This window comes from Chaetura pelagica, unplaced genomic scaffold (genome assembly GCF_000747805.2).
Source record: "Chaetura pelagica isolate M959 unplaced genomic scaffold, ChaPel_1.0 scaffold147, whole genome shotgun sequence".
NCBI classification, from domain to species: domain Eukaryota; kingdom Metazoa; phylum Chordata; class Aves; order Apodiformes; family Apodidae; genus Chaetura; species Chaetura pelagica.
The window spans coordinates 3223051-3243217 of NW_009954194.1; the positions used below are offsets into that span (position 1 = coordinate 3223051).

Here is a 20167-nt window from a genome sequence, read left to right on the forward strand (position 1 = left end):
ATTAGCTGAGCAATACAGCCATCATATCTGACTATGTAATGTTATTTGCTGGGCTATTATTCTATCGAATACGATGCAGGAGTTAAAATAATCTAACCAGTCACAGAACACCTCTTTAAAGACTGAGAAATGGATTTTGCAAAACTCCTGTTCTTTCTGTAGACCCATAGAGATGGAAGAAACTCAATAGTTGCATTGCATCCCTCACTGGCAACACTCCTGCAGTGTATTTTCCCATGGGATTTAGTGGGTATTTTGGAGGGTTTGATTGGTTGGGGGTTTTTGTTTTGTTTTATAGTGAAGATCTAGGTAGGAAATAACAGCCTTTCCCTCTCTTGCTGAAGAATATGGGGTTGCTTTTCCAGCAGTTTTCTTACAGGATCTTTGTCTCACTTCCATTGCATCTCTCCCACAGCTGCCCTCTAGAGTTGTCTTTTGCCCCTTGAATTACAAATACTGAAGCCTTTCTTTGAGACAGGACATTATCTCTTAAGATAGTGAAAGATTATATCTTTCTTCACTACGTGCCTTGCCTTGCAGTCAATAGCTGTTTTGCTTGATCTTGTCTAGAGCTGCACATATTATTTTCCAGAAGAGAACATTGTGGCAAAGTACTTCCATGTATTCTCAAAGCATCAAACTTTGAAGACTCCTTCTCTCCAAGCATGGAGTTGGAAAGTCTGGGAACTCTTGCCTTAATTAGGGTGCTCAGGATTTCCATCCTCCCTCCCATAGGGAGAGAATTCAGAGTGCTGAGTTGTGCAAGATGCCACTGGGCTGCGTGGCCTAGTGTGGTCCTCCTGGTGGGGTTGGAAAGCCCATGGCTGGCTGTGGAGCCACTGCTTGAACACTCAGTTTTGTCTCAAGTGTGTCTTGAAAGAGGAGCTGCTGGCTCAGGGAGTGAGTTACTTTCTCTTCACTGGTTCTCAGGGAACAAAGTTTCCACCACCTTTAGATGTGGTTTACCAATGTAATAAATCTCCCTGATTTTATTAAGTATTTCTTCTTTTAACAGTCTCATTTCATAAATAATTTTTATACCCATGACTTCAGCTCCCAGTTTGGCACTGGATAAAAGCAAAATGAGGATCTCAGTATATTCCTTCCATTTTCATGGTTTTTGTATTCAGCTGTTTGCATTTAATTGTGTAACCTCTGCAAAGCAGTATTTATTTGTAACGGCTCACTGAACAGAAAAGTAAATATGTCTACATATTTTTTCATAAGAAAACACGTTGATAATTGTGCAAATGTCAATATATATTTATAAATCTGTAGCATGTATACCAAGAATATTATTTCCGCTCCAGCATTCAAATTTCATGCATAAAAAGACTATTGGGTGGAGATTCTGGATGTTTACCAGCACATGACATTGATTCTAAGTGTGACTAGACTAATTACAGAGAGAAATTAGTAAAAGACAGAGTTATAGAAGTATTGTTGCATGTCTAGTTGTGTCTTATGGGCTTAATTTCATTTCATTAAACAACCCATGGATATACAAGTCCTGCAATAAGAAATTTGTAGTTTCCAGTAGATGTAGCATGATAACAGATATAACAATCTGTCTTTAATTGCACTGCAATATGTTAAGAGCTGCATCCATTATATTCACTGCAATGCTGAAAAGAACAAAGTATTAGAAATTAATAATTATAATTATTGTGATCAATGCATTACCTCTTTAAATTAATGTTCAGAAGCTACCTTGATGAAAAAGACCCATAGGAAATACTAATATACATTTTTGGGTTTATGTCTAGAACTCAAATAAAGCTGTTTTGCTGAAAACTGTGTGGAAAACCCTCTAGGGGAAATGTTATTGTCAGGTTCATTTCCCATGAGAAAGAATGTCAGTTAGTTTATAGGTTAAATTATTTCATCCAGGTTGAAACACATATTAAAGTTGCAAAACCCATTACAAAGTTTTTAAAGACTGCTTAAAAAAATACAGTGGTTTGGTTGGATTGCTTTTTGCTGCAGTTTCCAACATCCATGTTTGAACACAGATCAGTAGGAACCCATCTGGCCTATGCATTATACAGGAGACCTTGCAAGGAGACTGACTCTGTAAGGAGTGGTTGGTGAGGTGCATTATTCTGGAGCCTGGATCCAACTGATGTAGTTAAAGCTTGCTACAGCTTCCATCAACCCCACACACCCAGATTTCTATCTCAAAGGAAGCAAGCTCAGGAGAAAAGGAGTTCTTGAGCAGACCTCTGAGAGCTTGAAATGACTGAGGATGGACTCCTGGGGCTATTGGTTCAGCTGATCTGAGGTGCCTTCACTGTGTGTGTTTTAAGGTTTTGCATTTTTCCTTCAGCTTGCCCAAATTGCTTTTTCACTTTACTCAGATGTGGAGTGTGTTCTTCACAGTATTGTGGCTCTTGGCAGGCATTTGCATCCCCTACTGTGCATCCTAGTAAGGTGAAGTTTTTGCTCTTCCAGAGATGTAGCAATATACAGCAATGACCTGTCTTCATTTGGTTTCTCATGTTTCTAGACCTGGCCTGTCTGTCACATAACTCACATATTGCTTTTCAGGCTCCTTGATTCCTCCATATAATTCCTCTTAAATCATTCCTCTTCAGAAACTGTTTCTCCTGTTTCGTGGTGCTATGGAGACATTTGTCTAGGTCAGGAGAAAGTCTAGAGTCTTTTCTGTTCCTTAATTTGAAAGATCTCAGAGGATCTGCTAATTTTTGTTGTTCAGTTTGCTTTTTTAGACTTTGTAAAAGATTATTTTTATCATTGCTAGATTGGTTGCTTATTTTTTTAAATTGGACTGAAGAGCTTTTGTGGCACGTGTGACTAATAGTAACTTTTAGTGAAGAATAATGTGTATCTAGAAATTGCTTTTGAAATTCAAGGAAACATTTACTGAGATACCATCTAAGCATTTGTATTTCCATAACATGTATGCTTTCTGATGTGTTTCTGTCCTTTTGTACATTTTTTTGGTCTTTTTTTTGCCACCGGCTTTTTTCCTCTCTTGTACAGAGTATTTTCCCAAATGGGTCTCAAACAGCATTTTTTATTATACTGACAAGAACAGCAACACCTCTGTACATTGTCTTACAGCAAAGGCATGACAGAATAAATTATCATAAATAAGTCATCTTACATGATTTCTGTGCTAACAGTCCTTCAGTTCCTCTCTCCAAGAGGCAAGTGCCCTGGCAAACCACAGCCCCACATGACATTTCAGACCTAAACCAGATGCTGACAGAACAGATATGATTGTGGTTTTGCTTGCCATTTGAACCCAAATCCCTAGTGCCTGATAGAATAGGCCCTGGAAACCACCAAGGATTGATAGACCACATGTTGCTTGAATTGAGTTATGCCTCTTCAGCCATTTACTCTTTGTGTTCAAAGTACTATTGGGAGAGGTCACTTTTTTTAGTCTCAGAATTCAAATGCCACATATGGTTTGTAGCAAAATATTCCTCTGGATTTAGGATGTCCTAAACTCTCCATACCTCAGTTTCCTATCTATAAAATAGGCATAAATAAATGTGTGTGCTCTGTACTGTTTTGATGACATTTATACTGGCAATCTTTGGTTCAGAAAGTTCAGATGAAGCCTTTGCTACCACTGTAGAAATGTTCTCACAAAAAGTTACATTAGCAGATGGTGGAGGCTGACGTCTACTAACATATATAGACATTTACTCCATCACATTGCTTTTCTTTCATGCATATACTCATAGTCTCTGCATCTGAAAGATCTGGAATGGAGGAATATCTGATACCATGTGTCATTTGCGTGTCTGTGACGTGTTTACAATTCCTATCTCATGCTGCTCATAGGACAGCTTCTGGTGCATGTGTTTAAGTGTAGTGCACATGAGGCTACATGACAGTGTATTGCAATAAAGCACTTACAGATGTATTCACAATCGTCCAAGAGTAAGGGTAGTGCAGAAGATAAGCACATAGCTCGAGTTACGACATGCAAGGAGAAGTTCCAGTGGATGGATAAGTCTTTGGTGGTGGTGTTATCTTAACTTATATGTATTTTGGAAGCTAGGGTTGTTTTAGAGGTTTTTGAGAGGAAGTATATCCATTAATGTGCTTTTTGATTACACACAATAACTTGTTTAAAGGCTTAAAGCAGGGAAATTACTAGCACAGTATGTGTGTACGTGGATCTTGCTCACAAAACTAAGTGATGTTGATGATAGTGGCAGACATGAGGATGTAGAGGAAGAAACTGGTAGCACCAGAATACTAAAAGCCTGTCTGATTTTACTAGGTTTACAATTTTTCAAACTGTAGTGAAATAATTCTGCAAGCAGATGCATGTCTATTGTGCAACATTAACTGAAATACATAGCCAAGCAGCAAATGCAATCCATGTTTTATTCTATAAAAATATATTTTTTTCTACTGAAATATCCCATTGGAATGAAGGAACCCAAAAACCATAAATTGAGGCTTTCAGCTACTAGACAGCTACTCCCCAAGGGTATTGTCAGGCCAGCAATATGCCAGTGCTGTAAAAAATAGTCCACTGTCTAAGTGGAAGGAAAAATGAGTGACAAATGTGGTATTCAACTGAGTTTGATATTATGGAGGTCAGAGCCTTTGACTGATGGGAAAAATAAATATTCCCAGAAGTGCCAACCGTACAGCTAGAAAGTGAATGTATTAAATAAGCATCAGTGAAAAGGATGCTAATAGAAGAGCAAATGTTTTGCCTTTTTATTGCTAAAATGAAGTGGGTAATTATTAACAAAAAATACTGTTTAATCTTTTTGGAGCTATCTTTCCTGTTGTTAAGGTCTAAAAATATTTTTTATTATTTCTGAATTTTAAAAAAATCAAGGATTTTAGTAGAAACAATTACTGTTATTTTTAATAAATGTCTCAGTATGTGGTACTCTGGAAGCTGTTGTTTGAATTCATTGCTCTGTTAGTTTCCTTCCATCAGTGAAAGGATGTAAAATAAGAGATGTGGTGGTGTGAAGGTGTGAACTGTCACACTTCTCTGAAGAACAAATTTGGCAAATTATGTTTTACTGGCCTCAAAGCCCCTGCACACACCTGAGGAGAAAGCTGTGGGGCTGTGCTAATCACTGAGATGTACAGCACAGAGCATGTTCATCTCTGTAACAGAAACAATTCTTTGCAGAGAAGTTTTCTAAACCCACTGATTTTTTTGGCCCTCTTTCAGGTGGGATTCCATTTGTCCTCACTGGAGAGTTTTTCCAGCAGTCTCAGAGGCCAGCAGCATTCATGATAGCTGGGACAGTCAACTGGCTCTGCAACTTCGCAGTTGGACTGCTCTTCCCTTTCATTCAGGTACTCAGCAGCCTTGCCATTGGATATACTATGATACAGCTGATGCATATGATGTTTGATAAGTAACTTTCAGGTAGTAATAAATGTCTTTTTATTGAAGTGGATTGGATGTGGAATTTCCACCATGTTTGTAATACAGTTCAGTTGTGCTACCCACATACCTCCTTGTTTGAGTGGCTTGGAGAAAATTGTCCTGCAAAGGAAAAATTGTAATTGCAAAATTGTCTGATGGCTGTGTCAGGAGTTCATGGTCACTGATGATGACTGTCACTGCCTTTGTCTTCAGCCTTTAGCCACCTATCTTCTGGTTTACCCTACGCTTTGGGAGCATTAGACCCTTATTAGTCTCACTGGGAAATAATGCTCTCTGCTCCTCCCTCTGGCTAAGCTTGGCTTCATGGCTCTCTTTATTTCAACCTCTTCTGTCAGACTTTTATTTTCTTCATCTGGTTCATTCTTGCTGCAGCCTGGTTGCTCACTGGGTAAATTTTTTCCTATCCCAGATTCCCCAAGCTGCCACAAGCTTTGTTTTTAGTAGGTTGTTTTATTACCTTGGCTGAACTAGTTGCATGGAGGGCAGAGGACAGTTTCATCAAGAGCTGTCTGACAACTGGTGTTGGTATTTTAACAGGATAAGTTTATTTTTAAAAAAATCAATCAGTAAATAAAAATAAAATTCAAAGTTAACGCACAACAGTATTTTTCCCCCTCTGATTCCTTAGAACAATTAATCACTGGTGATGTCTTGCTGGGCAAGAGGCTTCAAGCAGGTTCTCATTCCAAATGAGGTCTCTTCCTGCCCATGAACTCTCGCAGGGGCTATCTGCAGTCTCTCAAGTTCACACGGGAGATGATTGTCTATCTCATGAGCTTAAGGACAACCGATCAGTCCCCTGACTGACCATGTCCAGAGTATTTAGAGGGTCATCCTGTTCACTGGCAACAGTTTAAATGTGAAGCTCACCACACCACAAAATAAAGAAGTCTTAATTGTGTTGGGTTTTTTTAAATGCACAGAGGAAAATACCAGGGTCAGGAGAAGGGCACAGAGTGAAACAAGCCCTCTGGGCTACTTGTAAGTCCTCAAAACTAGGAGGAAGATTTTTGATTACTCTTCAAATCCTTGCTGAGTATGAGATTTGAATAACAGACAAGGAAGTGTTGTTGTTTTCCTTCTTACAACTGAAAATTATATGATATTTTATCATATGCAATACTGTAAAACATTATTTGCAGATATTCAAGAACTATGATGTAGGACCATATATTAATTTTCATTTGACAAGTAATTATGTTTTTACTAAGTAGTATTGTTTAACACTACCTGTATGAGATTGTTTATGGGGGAACTTGAAAGTTATAAAGTCTGCCCCTTGATCTAAGTTGGACACATAATTTAAAATTTCTTGTAAAAGGAAAAAGTCTCTAGTAATTTTAATTACTTGGATCACCTTCAAAAGTTAACATTAGTATATAGAGTGTCATCCTTCCAAACTCTGTGCTACTACTAACTTCAATTAGACTGCTCAGAGTTATAAGACTTAAAGGCTTGTTTTACTGCTTACTGAAATCAATGAGCATTTTTAACCAGTGTCACCACCCACAGTAAGGACATGCCAGTTTAGATATTTAAGGCGAGATTTTCAAAAGCAGATATAGACATAATTTTTTTCCCACGCCATTAGAACATCTACCAAGTGTTAGAACAAATTAGACAATTTCCTTCTGTTTCTCAAAACCTAACCTTAGTTATCAGTATCAGTATGGTCCAGGAGGCAGCCATGAGGTCATCCAGCAAGTGGATGCTTCTGTGAGTTTGAGTTGTCTCTCCAAGAAGATGGGGACTGACTATTCAAGCAGCATTGGATATTGCCTTCCACCCTGGCTGGCCAGGCACCAGTGGTCTCAACATCTGCCTCCGTGGTGGCTGGGCAGTGGCAGGGGATGAGGTCTCAAATCTAGGGCTGTATAATCAGAATACTTATACTGGTTATGTTATTTAATTATTCAGATACATTAATGGAACAATCACATTTCTCCAAAATTGCAATTTCTGCTTCCTGCAAAAAACTGAGGAGTTACCTGAGCCCTGGCTGTCCATCAGATCTGAATTCTTGCAACTCAGGGCTTTTTCATTAACATTATCTTTGTCCTTCTAATCCCACCTGACAGGTCACTTGGAGGGAGCTATTAAAAAAGGCACTCAGTAAACTCAAATAAAAAGGCAAACTGCATTCTCTAACTTTTCATATGCATAGTACAGCTTTTTGAGTGATTTAGGAGGTATCCATATAAAGTTTGCAGAAGCCTTGGGGAATTTATCATTTTGTGTCATATAAATTCTCATAGTGTGATAACAAAATTGTCAGGTTTTTTTAAATTAAGGTAAATTATATTTCCATCTTGCTAGGTTTTTGGTTTTGTCTTCTTTAAAATGTAACACAGAGAAAGAGCTTACGAGTTTGCACCTAAAGATGAAAGCAGTGTTACTCAGACTTTGATTTTTAACGTTTTTCCACAAGATCAAACTATGTCTCTTCACTTCCTAACTTTCATTTTTTTCCTATTTTGGTGAACTTTCTTCTCAAAATTCGGCTTGTGAGTCACCTGTTGCTCTACAGAAAGGGAATGGTTTCTCCTTAGCTCATCTTTTTAATTCTAAAAATAATAATAATTTAAAAAATCATTAAAATGCCTTCACAGAACAAATGTGTGATACCTTCTCTGTATTTAAAGGCTAATCTGATTGCCTGAGGGACAGCAGTCACTTTTTTGGTGAGCTTCTACAAAATCATCCTGAACCTTTGGGAAACAAATAAGTTAACTTTAGAGTTATTTAAAAACTCAAGCTGTAGTTACTCACCAATTAACTAGTTTGAATGCCTAGATTTTCTCCCCTTAACCATCTGTAGATACATGTAACAGAATGAAACACTGGCTTGAGTCACACATTAAAATGGATGAGACTGAAAAGTACAACCCGATTTTTCTACAAATAGGAAAAGAATGTTATTTGGCTACTATTCCAGCCCTCATCGCTGCTTATTTGAGATATTTGTGTGAAGAATCAGAACTGAGGTTAAAATGATGACTGATACTATATTGACTTAACAATTTAGTTTGATTTTGTGTTATCATTAAGAGGTGCCTGATTGTAGGTGTCAAAAATGCACTTAAAAAAAAAATAATAATTTCGTGCAAAAGAATAGTTGCAGCAGCCTTGTTGCATGGAATCATGGTCTATAATGAGGAATTGTAAAAGATCTGGATTTAAGTCTGAAGGCATTTCAGACTTGTGATTGGTGTAGAGCTTGACCTTACAAAGTGTCAAAGGCGTCACCTTGAGCGACACTCGGCGCCATCTCTTTCCCATTGTCGTTACTTGAGAAGGAAGTTGTGAGCCTTTTCTGAGTGGTGAAGAAACAAAGACAGCTTTGAGAAGGTATCCAAACCAGTGGACCAGAGATGCATGAAATGGTTCATAAAGACCTGGCGACCTCTCCTTTCAAAGGATTTCAGTGCTCTCCCAGGTACTAGAGCTGGGTCATAATGCTCTTTTATTTGGATGCCATTTCTCCATATTCCTACAAAATACCCACCAGCAAGTATCTGGAGTAAGTTAAGTAAGCACTTCAACCCTCTGCCCTCTAACTTGCATATCTTGCTTTTTCACACTGCACTTCCATGTCAGAAGGTCATAGCAGACCATAAATGACCTCCTGTGTCACAACCTGTGAGTGGTGACATATGGCACAGCTCCTCAGAATGGAGCCACAGGGTGTGACAACATTCACTGAATCAACCATGCAATAGTAAATAAGCAATTAGCCACTTGATGAATGCCTGAAGTTATAACACTGCTTGTGTTAGCTTGAAGGATTTAAAATGCTTTCTCTGAAATTATTACAACTTTAACACTTTTCCTTTTGCCTTTTCCTTATATCCTATGCTTTATACTATACATTTTATACTGTTAATGCATTGTGATTGGATTTGAATCTCAAGCTTTTGTGAGCTAACCAAAATAGCCATGTAAAAAAGTTGAAAATTCGTGTGAACTGATGAAAAGCTTAATTTATATTTTGTCATATATAAACAGGTATGTTTTGTCCTTGTTCTTAGAGACACTTAAACACCTAATTCTAGTATTTGATTTAAAGACAGGTTGTGTTCATAAGGCTATCCATGTGCATTTGTCTTCCTTTCAATGATCTTAACCTAAAGTATCCATTATCAGTTCTTCAATTCATTTGTGGTTTCTGGTTTTTTCCTACATTTTTCAATTTTTTAATATATAGAGGTGAAAATAATAGCTTTTTTCTTTGGCAATGTCTAAATTTTTTTTACTAAAAAGATTTATAAACCTTTTTTTTTAATTAAAAACTTCATGTAAATTGCTCAAATTAAAAGAAAAAAAAGAAAAGATGCGCAGTTCTATCTTCCATGTAAATGAAATTGCTACACTAGAGACCACACTATCTGGTCAAAATTTTTTAAGATAGATTCCCATAAGTTTGTAATCCAAATTACAAAATATATCTGCTTTTCAGCTGTGTTGCTGAAATTTCAGTAGAAATGCATTTAATAGCTGACTGGGTGAAGACCCAATTCAGCTAAATTCCCCTAAACACCAACTCTTTCTCCCTTGTTTGCTCCCTGTTACTCTGGTCTGGTTGCTGTAGATAATTCAGGCCAGCAGCAGGGCTTGTGTCATGATTGTGATAAATAATATTGATTCTTGGCTTCATCCCTATACTGCAGTTTTGATGTACAGTGTTACAAATGAACCATTATTCCTTTTTTGACTAATATGCTCTGAAGAGTGATTTAATCCACATCCTCACTCAGAAGGCATATAAAAGCACAAGTGCTCTTTTTGATGTATTCATAGCAAGTCAGCCTTTGAAAATATGACTCTTCAATGTATGAAATGATTTTATAAAATGAAAAGGAGACAAAATTAAGTTTTCCAAAGGCTAGAAATTCTTCTGAGACTTCCACATAATGCAGTTTGCATTCAAGCTCACTCAGGTTTCAGAATAAGCAAGCAGCGGCCAAATGGTTCTTCCAGATTCACAGAACTGCAGGTGTAGCTAGGATGCTTCTCACCTTATGCCTTATGGATCACTGATATTAGTGATCTGCAGACTTCAATGTGAGACAACCAATTTCTTGAGAAAAATACTTACACTGATTTGATGAGGGCACAAGTGTTGATGATGATACTGTTATTTCTCACAGGATTAAGCCATTGTGAAGATCTTTTAATGCTGGGGCTAAACCTATCACTGTCCCCAACTAGGAGAATAAGAAGTTGACTTTCACCAAGATACACTTTACATGGAGGTCTTCCTCATCACAGGGGGTTTCCTCTTGAAGATCCTCAGTTCTGTCTTTGTTCTAATCTCATTAACAGTGATACATAACTAAATCACAGCTCAGGATGGCAAACCTGAATATAACAAATTTCCAGGTTAAATCCACTGACTAGAATGGATAGTACAAGCAAAATAATTAGTACTTCATTCCATAATTTATTTTAGCCAGTAGAAATTCTAGGGGTAAGAACATACATATTTTAAAATTCTGTTGTTTGGATAAGTTTTAGTGAGTAATTTCAGCTATTTCAATATATGTAATATGTTCATCTGTGGTTAGACTGATGCATTCTTTTCAATAATTACATTGTAGGTATTTTTTAAACCTTCCAGGTTGCTAAGAAGCTTAATACATGAGATCAATTAGTCTTTGACTAGAAATCACAAAGAGAATTACAAAAAAGAAGTAAATTTTTTACAGGAGGAGCAAAAGTATGTGTTTGTAGGCAGCATAAAGGAGAATGTTGAAACTCTCTTCTCTGTGTTCTGTATCCTTTTTTCCTAGCAATGTGCATTTTTCATCTAAACTTGCACTTGCAGACCTTTTAAAATTAGACTAATTGCAGCAGTGGTTATGTAGCTTCTGTTTTTCCCAAGATAATAGAATATATTACTTACATTTGCTGACTGATGTTCCAAGATGTAGAGCCTGACAGATAAAAAATCCTAGCTGTCTTTCCTGGAAAGTGACTCCACATTATGAAAGCATGAATGTATACTAGGCATGAGAGTAAGTATTCTTTAAAGTGAGTTAAGATCATCTTCATCGTCAGTGTGGAAAATATGCAAAGCCATTTGATTACTAAATAAAGATACAATAGGAATAATATTGCTGCCAGTAGCTCCCTTTTTATATTAGCACTTTACAATCTCCAGCAGTGATGCTGTATCTCTCCATACTTACTCATGCCCCAAATTGGACCAGGACTGCATTTGCACCTTAACCTCTTATCAGAAGAGGGTCTTGAAATGTGAGAAACTTAGATTCACATCCCCACTCCATTTCCTTAGGAATCTTGTGAATGTAATCAAGGGCTGAGCTGCCAGATGCTGATATCATGCTGTAATCTGCAAGACTGAGCACAAAGTACTCAGTGTGAGTACTCAAGATGAGACCAAACATTGGAAAAAGTCAGGTGATGGCAGAAGTGATGGGATACTCCTTTTAGCTGTGGTTATGCAGAAAGAATAAAGCACTTAAGAGGCTGTAGTATGTATTTTTTAAATGAGGAAGTCGCTTATTTTATGAATAAAAAAACCCTTGTGAATTTCAGAACAGCTTGGGCAAGAATCAAGCATCTGTGGAATTTTGGAGGAGGAAATTAGAGGAATCTCTAACCTGAAGGCCTTCAAAGTTTTATTAGTCACCCTTTTCTAAGCTTATTACTGTTTAGTATATGCCTTCTTTTATGGATAATGAGTGGAAATAAGATATAATTTTCCTTTTGGCAGTAGTGACTCATTGCAAAAAAAAACAACAAAAAAAACCCCAAAAAACAAACAAACCACAAAACAGCAACAAAAGAACCAAATCTCAAATATGACCAGAGGAACATATATATTCTTGTCCAGCTGAAGGTACAAACTATCAAACATCACTTACTTAGTTCTGCATTAGTATTGCTTAATTGCACTAGAGTGTGTCCCATATGTACAGTACTCAGTTTCCGCTGAAGGTTTCCAGTGGATTTCATACTTTCCAATATGGTATTGATTAATTCAATATTATATCTGTTTTAAATTTAACTAACTTCATCATTCAGCCATCAGATACATTATTTCTTGCAAATTTTTGTTTGTTTAATCTTTTGTTGAACAGAACAGGCTGGGAATTGTGACGTATTTTTAATGGTAGGCTGAAGAGTTCATGTGAATGTATTTCAGTTTCTATAAGTCACTCACAAACCATAAGGAGTTCATTGTCCCACAGGGTATTTATTCCAGTCCTTGATTTAATGAGGAACTTCCTAAAGAGAAGACTGATGAATGGCTAAATAACATATAAAACAAATATGTTTACTTTTCCATAAGCCTCCAGCCTTCTATTTTTCACAGGCCTGTGTGTAAACAGAAACTGTTTCCAAGGCAATCAGATGAACAAAACCCAAATCTTTTAAATGTGTACTTACACGAATGGATACAGGCACATCCTTATTAATTTAGCCAGATTCAAAATTGTTACTTGTGGATATTGTTTGGCACCATCTCCTCAGATCTCCTGTTTTATTTTATTTTGCTGGAAAAAAAGTCTGAGGCCTTGCCTGACTTTGCAGGAGCCTGCAGTTCAAAAATCTATTTTAAATAGTGAGTGATAACTGGTAGAAACTGGTATGCTGAGTGGGTGCTGGAGTGTGGAGAAGAGGGGCACCTGGTAAATCGGAAATTACCGTATTTATGTGTGGAAATAGGTGCAATGAGCTGAAGCAGGCAGAGAGCAACAAACTACGGCAGCAGAAAAGCATAATCTACAAGGTTTGAAAACCCCTTGTGCAATAGAATAGGCTTGTGTTAAGCTGTTACATTTCAGTAACAGTAAATTTGCAGGGACAGACATCTGTAACCTGATGGTGTAGCAAAACCTTGAATTGCACGTTATCTAGAAAAAGGTGCTGTTTATTTTCTGTAGTGCGCTGTGTAAATACAAAGAATTACTAAGCATTAACTAGCAATTGATTTCATGACATGTTCCTTTCATTACATACTGATGTGTCCTTATTTCATATTTCAGTTTATTCCATTTGATTGTTATGAGACACTTAAAGACTACATGGTAAATTAGTATTATACAGCAGAACAACACAGCAGTTTTCTCCATAAGTTTTCTGTCATAATAATTTCTCTTTCTAAAACACCATGCAGAGTATTTTTTTGGTGTCAAAGTCAGGCTGTATATTCAAAGTGAATTCAAGAAATGCTGAAATTACTACCCATGCTACTGAAATTGGAATCTTCATGGATATATTATATTGTAGAATAATGTAGAATACTGATTTGTTAAACTTGCTAAAATTATTTAAAATTTGTTCATTTGCTGTATCTGCCCTATTATAGCTCTTTTCCTGTTTTCAGTATCGCAGTCCTGCTTAGAAGTTAAACTTTGCTACAAAATATGTTAAGTCACTAAACAGTCATCATTAAATAGCACATGATGATGTTCTGCTCAAGTGCTTTTACATTTTGCCAGACTACAGTGCTCACAGCATGTAAGGTATTATTAGCAGGAAGATTGTTCTCAGATTTAATACTGAAGAAGGGGCAAATTTTGTTTTGTTTTGCTTAATTAAAGCCAGAAATCTGATTATTTTATTGCCAGGGTTTTTATTTGTTTCAGTTTACTTTTTAGCTTGAAAAAATGAGCTCTTTTGTATGTTCATTCTGGACATTCTAAGTCTGTTCACAATGGTAAAAGTTAAGAACTCTTTAGCATTATATTTAAAGGGAAGTAGAGGAAATACTTGTGCATTCTGCCCAATATGTACAGTAGCCCTACACAAGTTGCAAATATGTTTGTTAATCTCTTTGCTCAAGAAAACGTGGCTGGGCTGCACCTACTTTTTCCTACACCTTGTTTGTGCAGCTACGTCTCATCCTCCAGGCCAGGTCTGATTTCTTGCCACACCTGGCATCTGATTTGGGGGAATTGCCCGAATCCTTCAACTTTGTTTTTTTGTGGTAATTGCACTCGTGTCTTGGGTTAATCTTTGGCCTTGATCAGCTGCTGGAAAGAGAAAACAAAAGTAAGTAATTAAAGATTCAGCTGGTGGAACATTTTCAGAAATGCTGTGTTTTAAATAGCTTCCTTAGGAAGCTGGTATGAAAATAGAAGGTGATGTGTTTTGAAGTTTATTCTTAACTTTTAAATATCCTGTACAGCAATAACCCTCACCAGCCTTGAAAAATCCAGCATAAACCCTGCTTTGGAGAGGTTTTATTAGCCTTCTGACTAACTAGGAACAGGCTGCAGGTATCCAAGGTGCTTTCCTCAGGAGATTGCATCAGTAATTGTGTCTGCTGTTCTTTTGCCCTGCCCCAGGTGACCTTTGGTAACCCACAGACAACCTGGCCTTTCAAGGACCTTCACTTGTGTATCTGACCTGACTCTGAACAAATATCTATGGCCTATCAAGAGACAAAGTCATTATTTAGGAAACCACCTGAAATTCTGGGTACCTTTGAACCTCGGGTGTTCTTGCAGGAGAAATGTTAGGGGAAAACAGCTTTAAAGCACAGACTGTTCTAGCCCTTTGTTCTCCCTTCCTTCTAACCTTTTGGTTTCTAACCTTGTATGTAAAAGCCTGACTTCAAGTATTACTGAAGAATTCTGTTCCTAGCCCTGGCAAGCCCGTCTGGTGTTGGAGGAAGAGAAGCACTTGTGTGAAGGTGGCAGCTTGTTTGGAACCTGAGCAGTAGGCACAGACAGTCTGCAGAGTCCTCCTGGGTGGATGCGGCAGGAGTGGGGATGGGGCTGGTGCCTCCTGCATGGCCAGAATTGCTGCTGCTGCTTGGGCCTGAGAGTAGGGACATCACCCATCGTTATGTGGGAAAGCTGAGAAGTAACAGAAACCTTTCCTTGAATACCTTCCTTGAATTTAGTCTGCATTTAGTTAGAACTTCATTCAGAACTAGACTGCTTTTGCTTCTTCCCCTGCCCTTTTCTTTTTTTGAGCCTTCCCTACAACTTTTTGGAGAGGGTAATTTTTATTAAGAGTCAAACTACACTTCAGATGGATACAATTATTTAGTTTTCTAATACCAAGTCTTCTACCTCATGTAGTTAGCGAAGTATATCCCAAAGTATAGAAAAATATTTAGCTTTCCAAATTTTATCATATATGTTGTCATTATTCTCCTATCATTGAGAATGCAGATGTCAGTAAAGGATCTTGAGACCAGGTCTGTTAGGCCAAATACAGAGTTGCAGAATATCTGTGCTTTGCCACCAAAGACTTTAGTTGAAGTTCCTCCCATTTTTTTTTACTCCCACCCCAGACCACGATACATATAATTCTGGGGTTTTAGTTCTAGAGTGGCAGCTGCACAGTCTCTGTAGATGTCTTGTCTCTAGCAAGTTGGAAGGAATAAAACAACAAAAAGAGACTCTGGGTTTAGAGATTACAGATGTCAAAGAGTAAGAGATAGAGGGTTCACAGATGTAATATAATAATAGATGTAATTTAATAATAATATAAACAACAATAAAATAATGTAAATCAGAGAAAGTATAATAATTACATAGAACAAAGACAGATCCATTTCCTGTCAGATCTGACTATCAGTACCTTTTCTGTAGTAGCCATCATTCAATAACTCAACATTTACCCTTTTCCCAGCGCATTATCCTATCTTCTGGATCCCTCAACAGGCACATCAGAAGTGCTGTGACACATCCATTAATTGTTTACATCTTTCCTCTGACACCAGGCAATTCTGAATACATTAGAAAAAGATATAAACCAATTAAACATCTAGGCTGAGCTGTATCCCACCCATGTCCTATTAAGGCTTCTATTTAGTTAGGATTCGGGATTCAACATTTTCCTTCTACTTTATCCTGTACTTCTGTCCACCAGCCTTTATCAGTGTGCAGTGCAGCTTGGTGGTTTCACGCTTATAACAAATAATTTAATTCACACAGATGTTCTTCTGTGCCAAATACAGGTTTAGGTGATATGAGCTGAACTCTGAATGAGTTACAAAAGGCTTATGAATATGAGTGTCTTTCCTCTGTGAGTAAACCAAGAACCAGCTTTAAGGAAATACATTGACTGAAGACTAGCTGATGAGAAAAGGACATTTTCTGATTGCCTTGCAGTGTTCCTGTCTGGGAATTAGGGCTCTGTTGTGCTAATCCTGATGAACATAAGGAGTGCAAAGTGTTAGTCTCTTCCCATAATCCCGTTTGTAGGATTTGTAACAAAATTCAATTTTTAGCTTATTCTCTGTGGAACTTCACTTGGAGGTCCTTGGGGGCTACTTCTAAATGGATCTGCAGAAATGAAGGACAACAAGTGTATTACCAATAAATGTTAATACATTACATAAAATCATTGCAAATAAAATATTTACTTACGAGAATGTTCAGTCCAGTTAGAAAAGGTTTAAGCAGACATGATTCAAAGAAGATAATAAACACTAATTTAAACCACAGACAGCAAATAAATAAACAGGAATAAGAAATGTGGGACAAAGTTGTGGCTGCACCACCAAGAGTCAAAGGCAACTTTTGGCATCTGATTGCTAGGTATATTCATACTAGGTATTAATGGTTTGCTTTCATAATGGAGAATATTTAATTCAAAAAAGATTCTAAAAAGAGAAAAATATTCTTCTGAATTGGAGCTCTACCATTTGGCTGGAAAACAATTTCAAATGCAGGAGATCCAGAAGCAAAATATGCATTCTTAACATGACAGGATGATTTATGAGGCACTGAGAAGTTATTTTTTCCTATCTACTAAATTCATTTGCTTCTGCTTCTGTATAAATTTGAAAGTCATATCTGTTCACACACCAGAATATTCCTGCCTCCCTGGCCCCTCCAGCATCACCCTTGCTCTTTGGCCTGTGATTGTCAGGTTGTTCACGAGTTCATGCTTCTAAGGTTTAACAAGAAAAGCATTGATGATCTCAAGAGTCACAGTCAATATCAGAGGATACACTCCAGATTTTCCCATTACAGACAGGATCTGAAGGGCTAAACTGGGTAATTAATTATCCATGGAAGACATTGTGACTAGGCAGGCTGGCAATCTGCCATGGTATTGAAGTGCAGCTGCAGAAAAGAGTTTTTCTCTTTTTGTCTTTCTTGTTCCACATACAAATTTATGTTCTTTTTCCACACCATATATGATGGACCTGTTGGAATTAGTCCAGAGGAGGGCCATGAAGATCATCAGAGGTCTGGAGCACGTCTCCTGTGAAGACAGGCTGAGAGAGTTGAGTTGTATAGCTTGGCAAAGAGAAGGTTTCAGGGAGAAGTGGTCTTCCAGTATCTGAAGGGGCTACAGAAAAGCTGGGGAGGGGCTTTTTACAAGAGTGGGTAGTGAGAGGAGAAGTGGATATGGCTTTAAATTGGAAAATGGTACCTGTAGGTTAAACATAAGGAAGAAATTATTTCCTGTGAGGGTGGTGAGGCACTGGAACAGGTTGCCCAGGGAAGTAGTGGATGCCCCATCCCTGGAAGTGTTCAAGGCCAGGTTGGATGAAACTTTGAGCAACCTCATCTAGTGGGAGATGTCCCTACCTATGCAGGGGGGTTTGGAAGTAGATGATCTTCGTTGTCAGTTGATTCTTACACTAGTTTATAGCATAAAAAAAGTGCATGTTATGGAATTTTTTTCCTGCTGTGAGCTCCTGTCACCTTAGAAGTGACACAAATGTCTGCCATTTGTTGTTTTTTTTTTCCTTGTTTATTTTGCAAATCTCTAAGCTTGTAAACACTGTGATGCAGATGCCCCTGGCTATGGCAGCTTTCTCAAGTGTTGTGTATTGCAGAAGCAGGCCTTGTTTTATGTACCTAGAAATGGCAATGAGATGTGCAAAACAACCCGGCGAAACATTTGCCTCGTTTCCAGAGCAGCCCATGGTGGCACAGGGCCTGGTTGAGCTGTGCTCGCTGCAGGAGCCCTGCTGTCACCTGCTCTCCTCACACCTGTGCTGCCTGATCTCAGCCTGGTGTCTACCAGCGTTGCCCAGACTGCAGCTCTGCACGCCTCTGCCAAGAACCTGCTTTTCCATCCGTGAGCTATAGGCAGTGTTGGGAGAAATCATGATTCATGCATTTTTATGAGCTTCTAAGTGCTCTGATTTGCAACGAATGCCAGCACTTACTGTATACTTGGTTAGAAATTGTTCCATACCACACGTTTTTTCCATCAAACCATTCTTCTGAATGTTGCCCCATGTATTGATCATCTCCTTTGTTTCTATTTGCAGAGTGGTTTACAGACCTATTGCTTCCTAGTGTTTGCTGGCATCTGCTTTGCGGGAGCTACCTACCTGTTTTTTGTCCTGCCTGAAACAAAAAATAAGACATTTCATGAAATCAGCCAGGCATTTGCCAAAAGGAATAAAGTATCTTTAGAAATGCAAGAAATGAACCACCACCCAGGGGAGAGGAAGTCGAGTGTGGAACAAGAATCAAACTTCACGCCTTCGGTGGACAACGGAGAAACCAAGAAAGGGATCGTGTAAACCCAGGATGTTCTTTTGGGGGACGGGGGAAAACATGCTCTTTTCTTTCTTATAGCAGTGCACAGTTTCTATTTTTAATGTGACAGCATGAACTGCCTTCCCCTTGGATATGTTTTAAGTGAGTATGAGTGACTTTGTTATCTGCTAGAGTGATGGTTGAGGAAATGAGAAGTGGGAGTAGCAGCAGCTGATTAAATAAATAAGAGCTGGAGTTTTCCTGGGCACCTGTGAAGTAGGTGTTGTGGTGACTGAGGGGGAATACAAGCTCAGAGAAGTGAATTGGTGGTGGGGAGGAGGGTTGTGAGCATTAGCTGGTTGAGCACCCCTGTGTGCACAGGGAGAAGCCAGCGTGCAGCCCCTGGGGCGGGGAGCAGGGGCCAGGGAGAGGGGGGGAGGTCCCAGCAGGGCTCTGCTGAGAATCAATGCCCACCTACCTGAAGTGTTACCAACTCGCATTTCTCCACTTTTCCCAATATGACATTCAAGTTGCACATGAGAACTAAGGACTCAAAAGAAGATTTGTGATGCTCCCCTGACCTCCCATTCCTTCTCCAGCTCCTTTGACTTCCAGTTGCTTTGCCTGAACATCCCCCACCTTCCCACAATCCTTCCCACATGTCCTGATGGGCTGCCTCATCTCTCTTGCAAATCCTGATCAACTAGTAATAGAGTTGCCTCTAGTTTCTGGGTTTGCTGGCACTGCATTTCTGTGGATGCATAAATATTTAACTATTTTTCAATAACTTCAGAAGCTTTATTATTAAAAGAAAACTCAATCTAATGGAGAAGTGAGAGAACTCTGATGGTATATATAGGGTATAGTGTTTTTAAAAACCCAACAAAACAAACAACAAAACCCAAGTGTTTCAAGGGTTGAGGTTTTTTTATTGTTACTTTTGTGGGGTTTTTTTTGCTCTTCAAGGTCCTTTTAAAACAAGTCTTAGAAGCCAGAATTTCCATGAGCCTCAAGAAATGTCATTTCTTAACACTCAGATCTCTCAGAAGGAATTTGGGTGCCTATTTCTTATTTAAACACTAATTTCTATTTGGGCATTAGATTGTGAAGCTCCAGGCCTAGTTCACATTAATAAGTTTCTAAACTAATGCTTTGTAAAACTGGCCTCAGAGTCTGTTTAATTTCATGAGAGAAGACTCAGCAGGTTGTCAAGTCTGTCAGGGGTTACATGACCTATTCCCTTCCAAGTGGAATTTTTTTTTATAAACTCCACCTTTCCACTTTTTAATTTTGGTAATAGTTTTTCTTGATCCTTCTAGGTATCTGGATG

At 38.2% G+C, this 20167-nt stretch overlaps 1 protein-coding gene across 1 annotated transcript in view; it reads left to right on the forward strand.

Annotated features, from left to right (window-relative positions):
* SLC2A9 (solute carrier family 2 (facilitated glucose transporter), member 9) overlaps positions 1–18881 on the forward strand; it is a 95690-nt gene extending 76809 nt beyond the window's left edge. The window contains exons 11-12 of the mRNA XM_010003105.1: positions 5183–5310; positions 18624–18881. Coding sequence (XP_010001407.1) covers positions 5183–5310; positions 18624–18881 — 386 coding nt within the window. The remainder of the gene's footprint in view (positions 1–5182; positions 5311–18623) is intronic.
* Positions 18882–20167: the final 1286 nt, after the last annotated feature.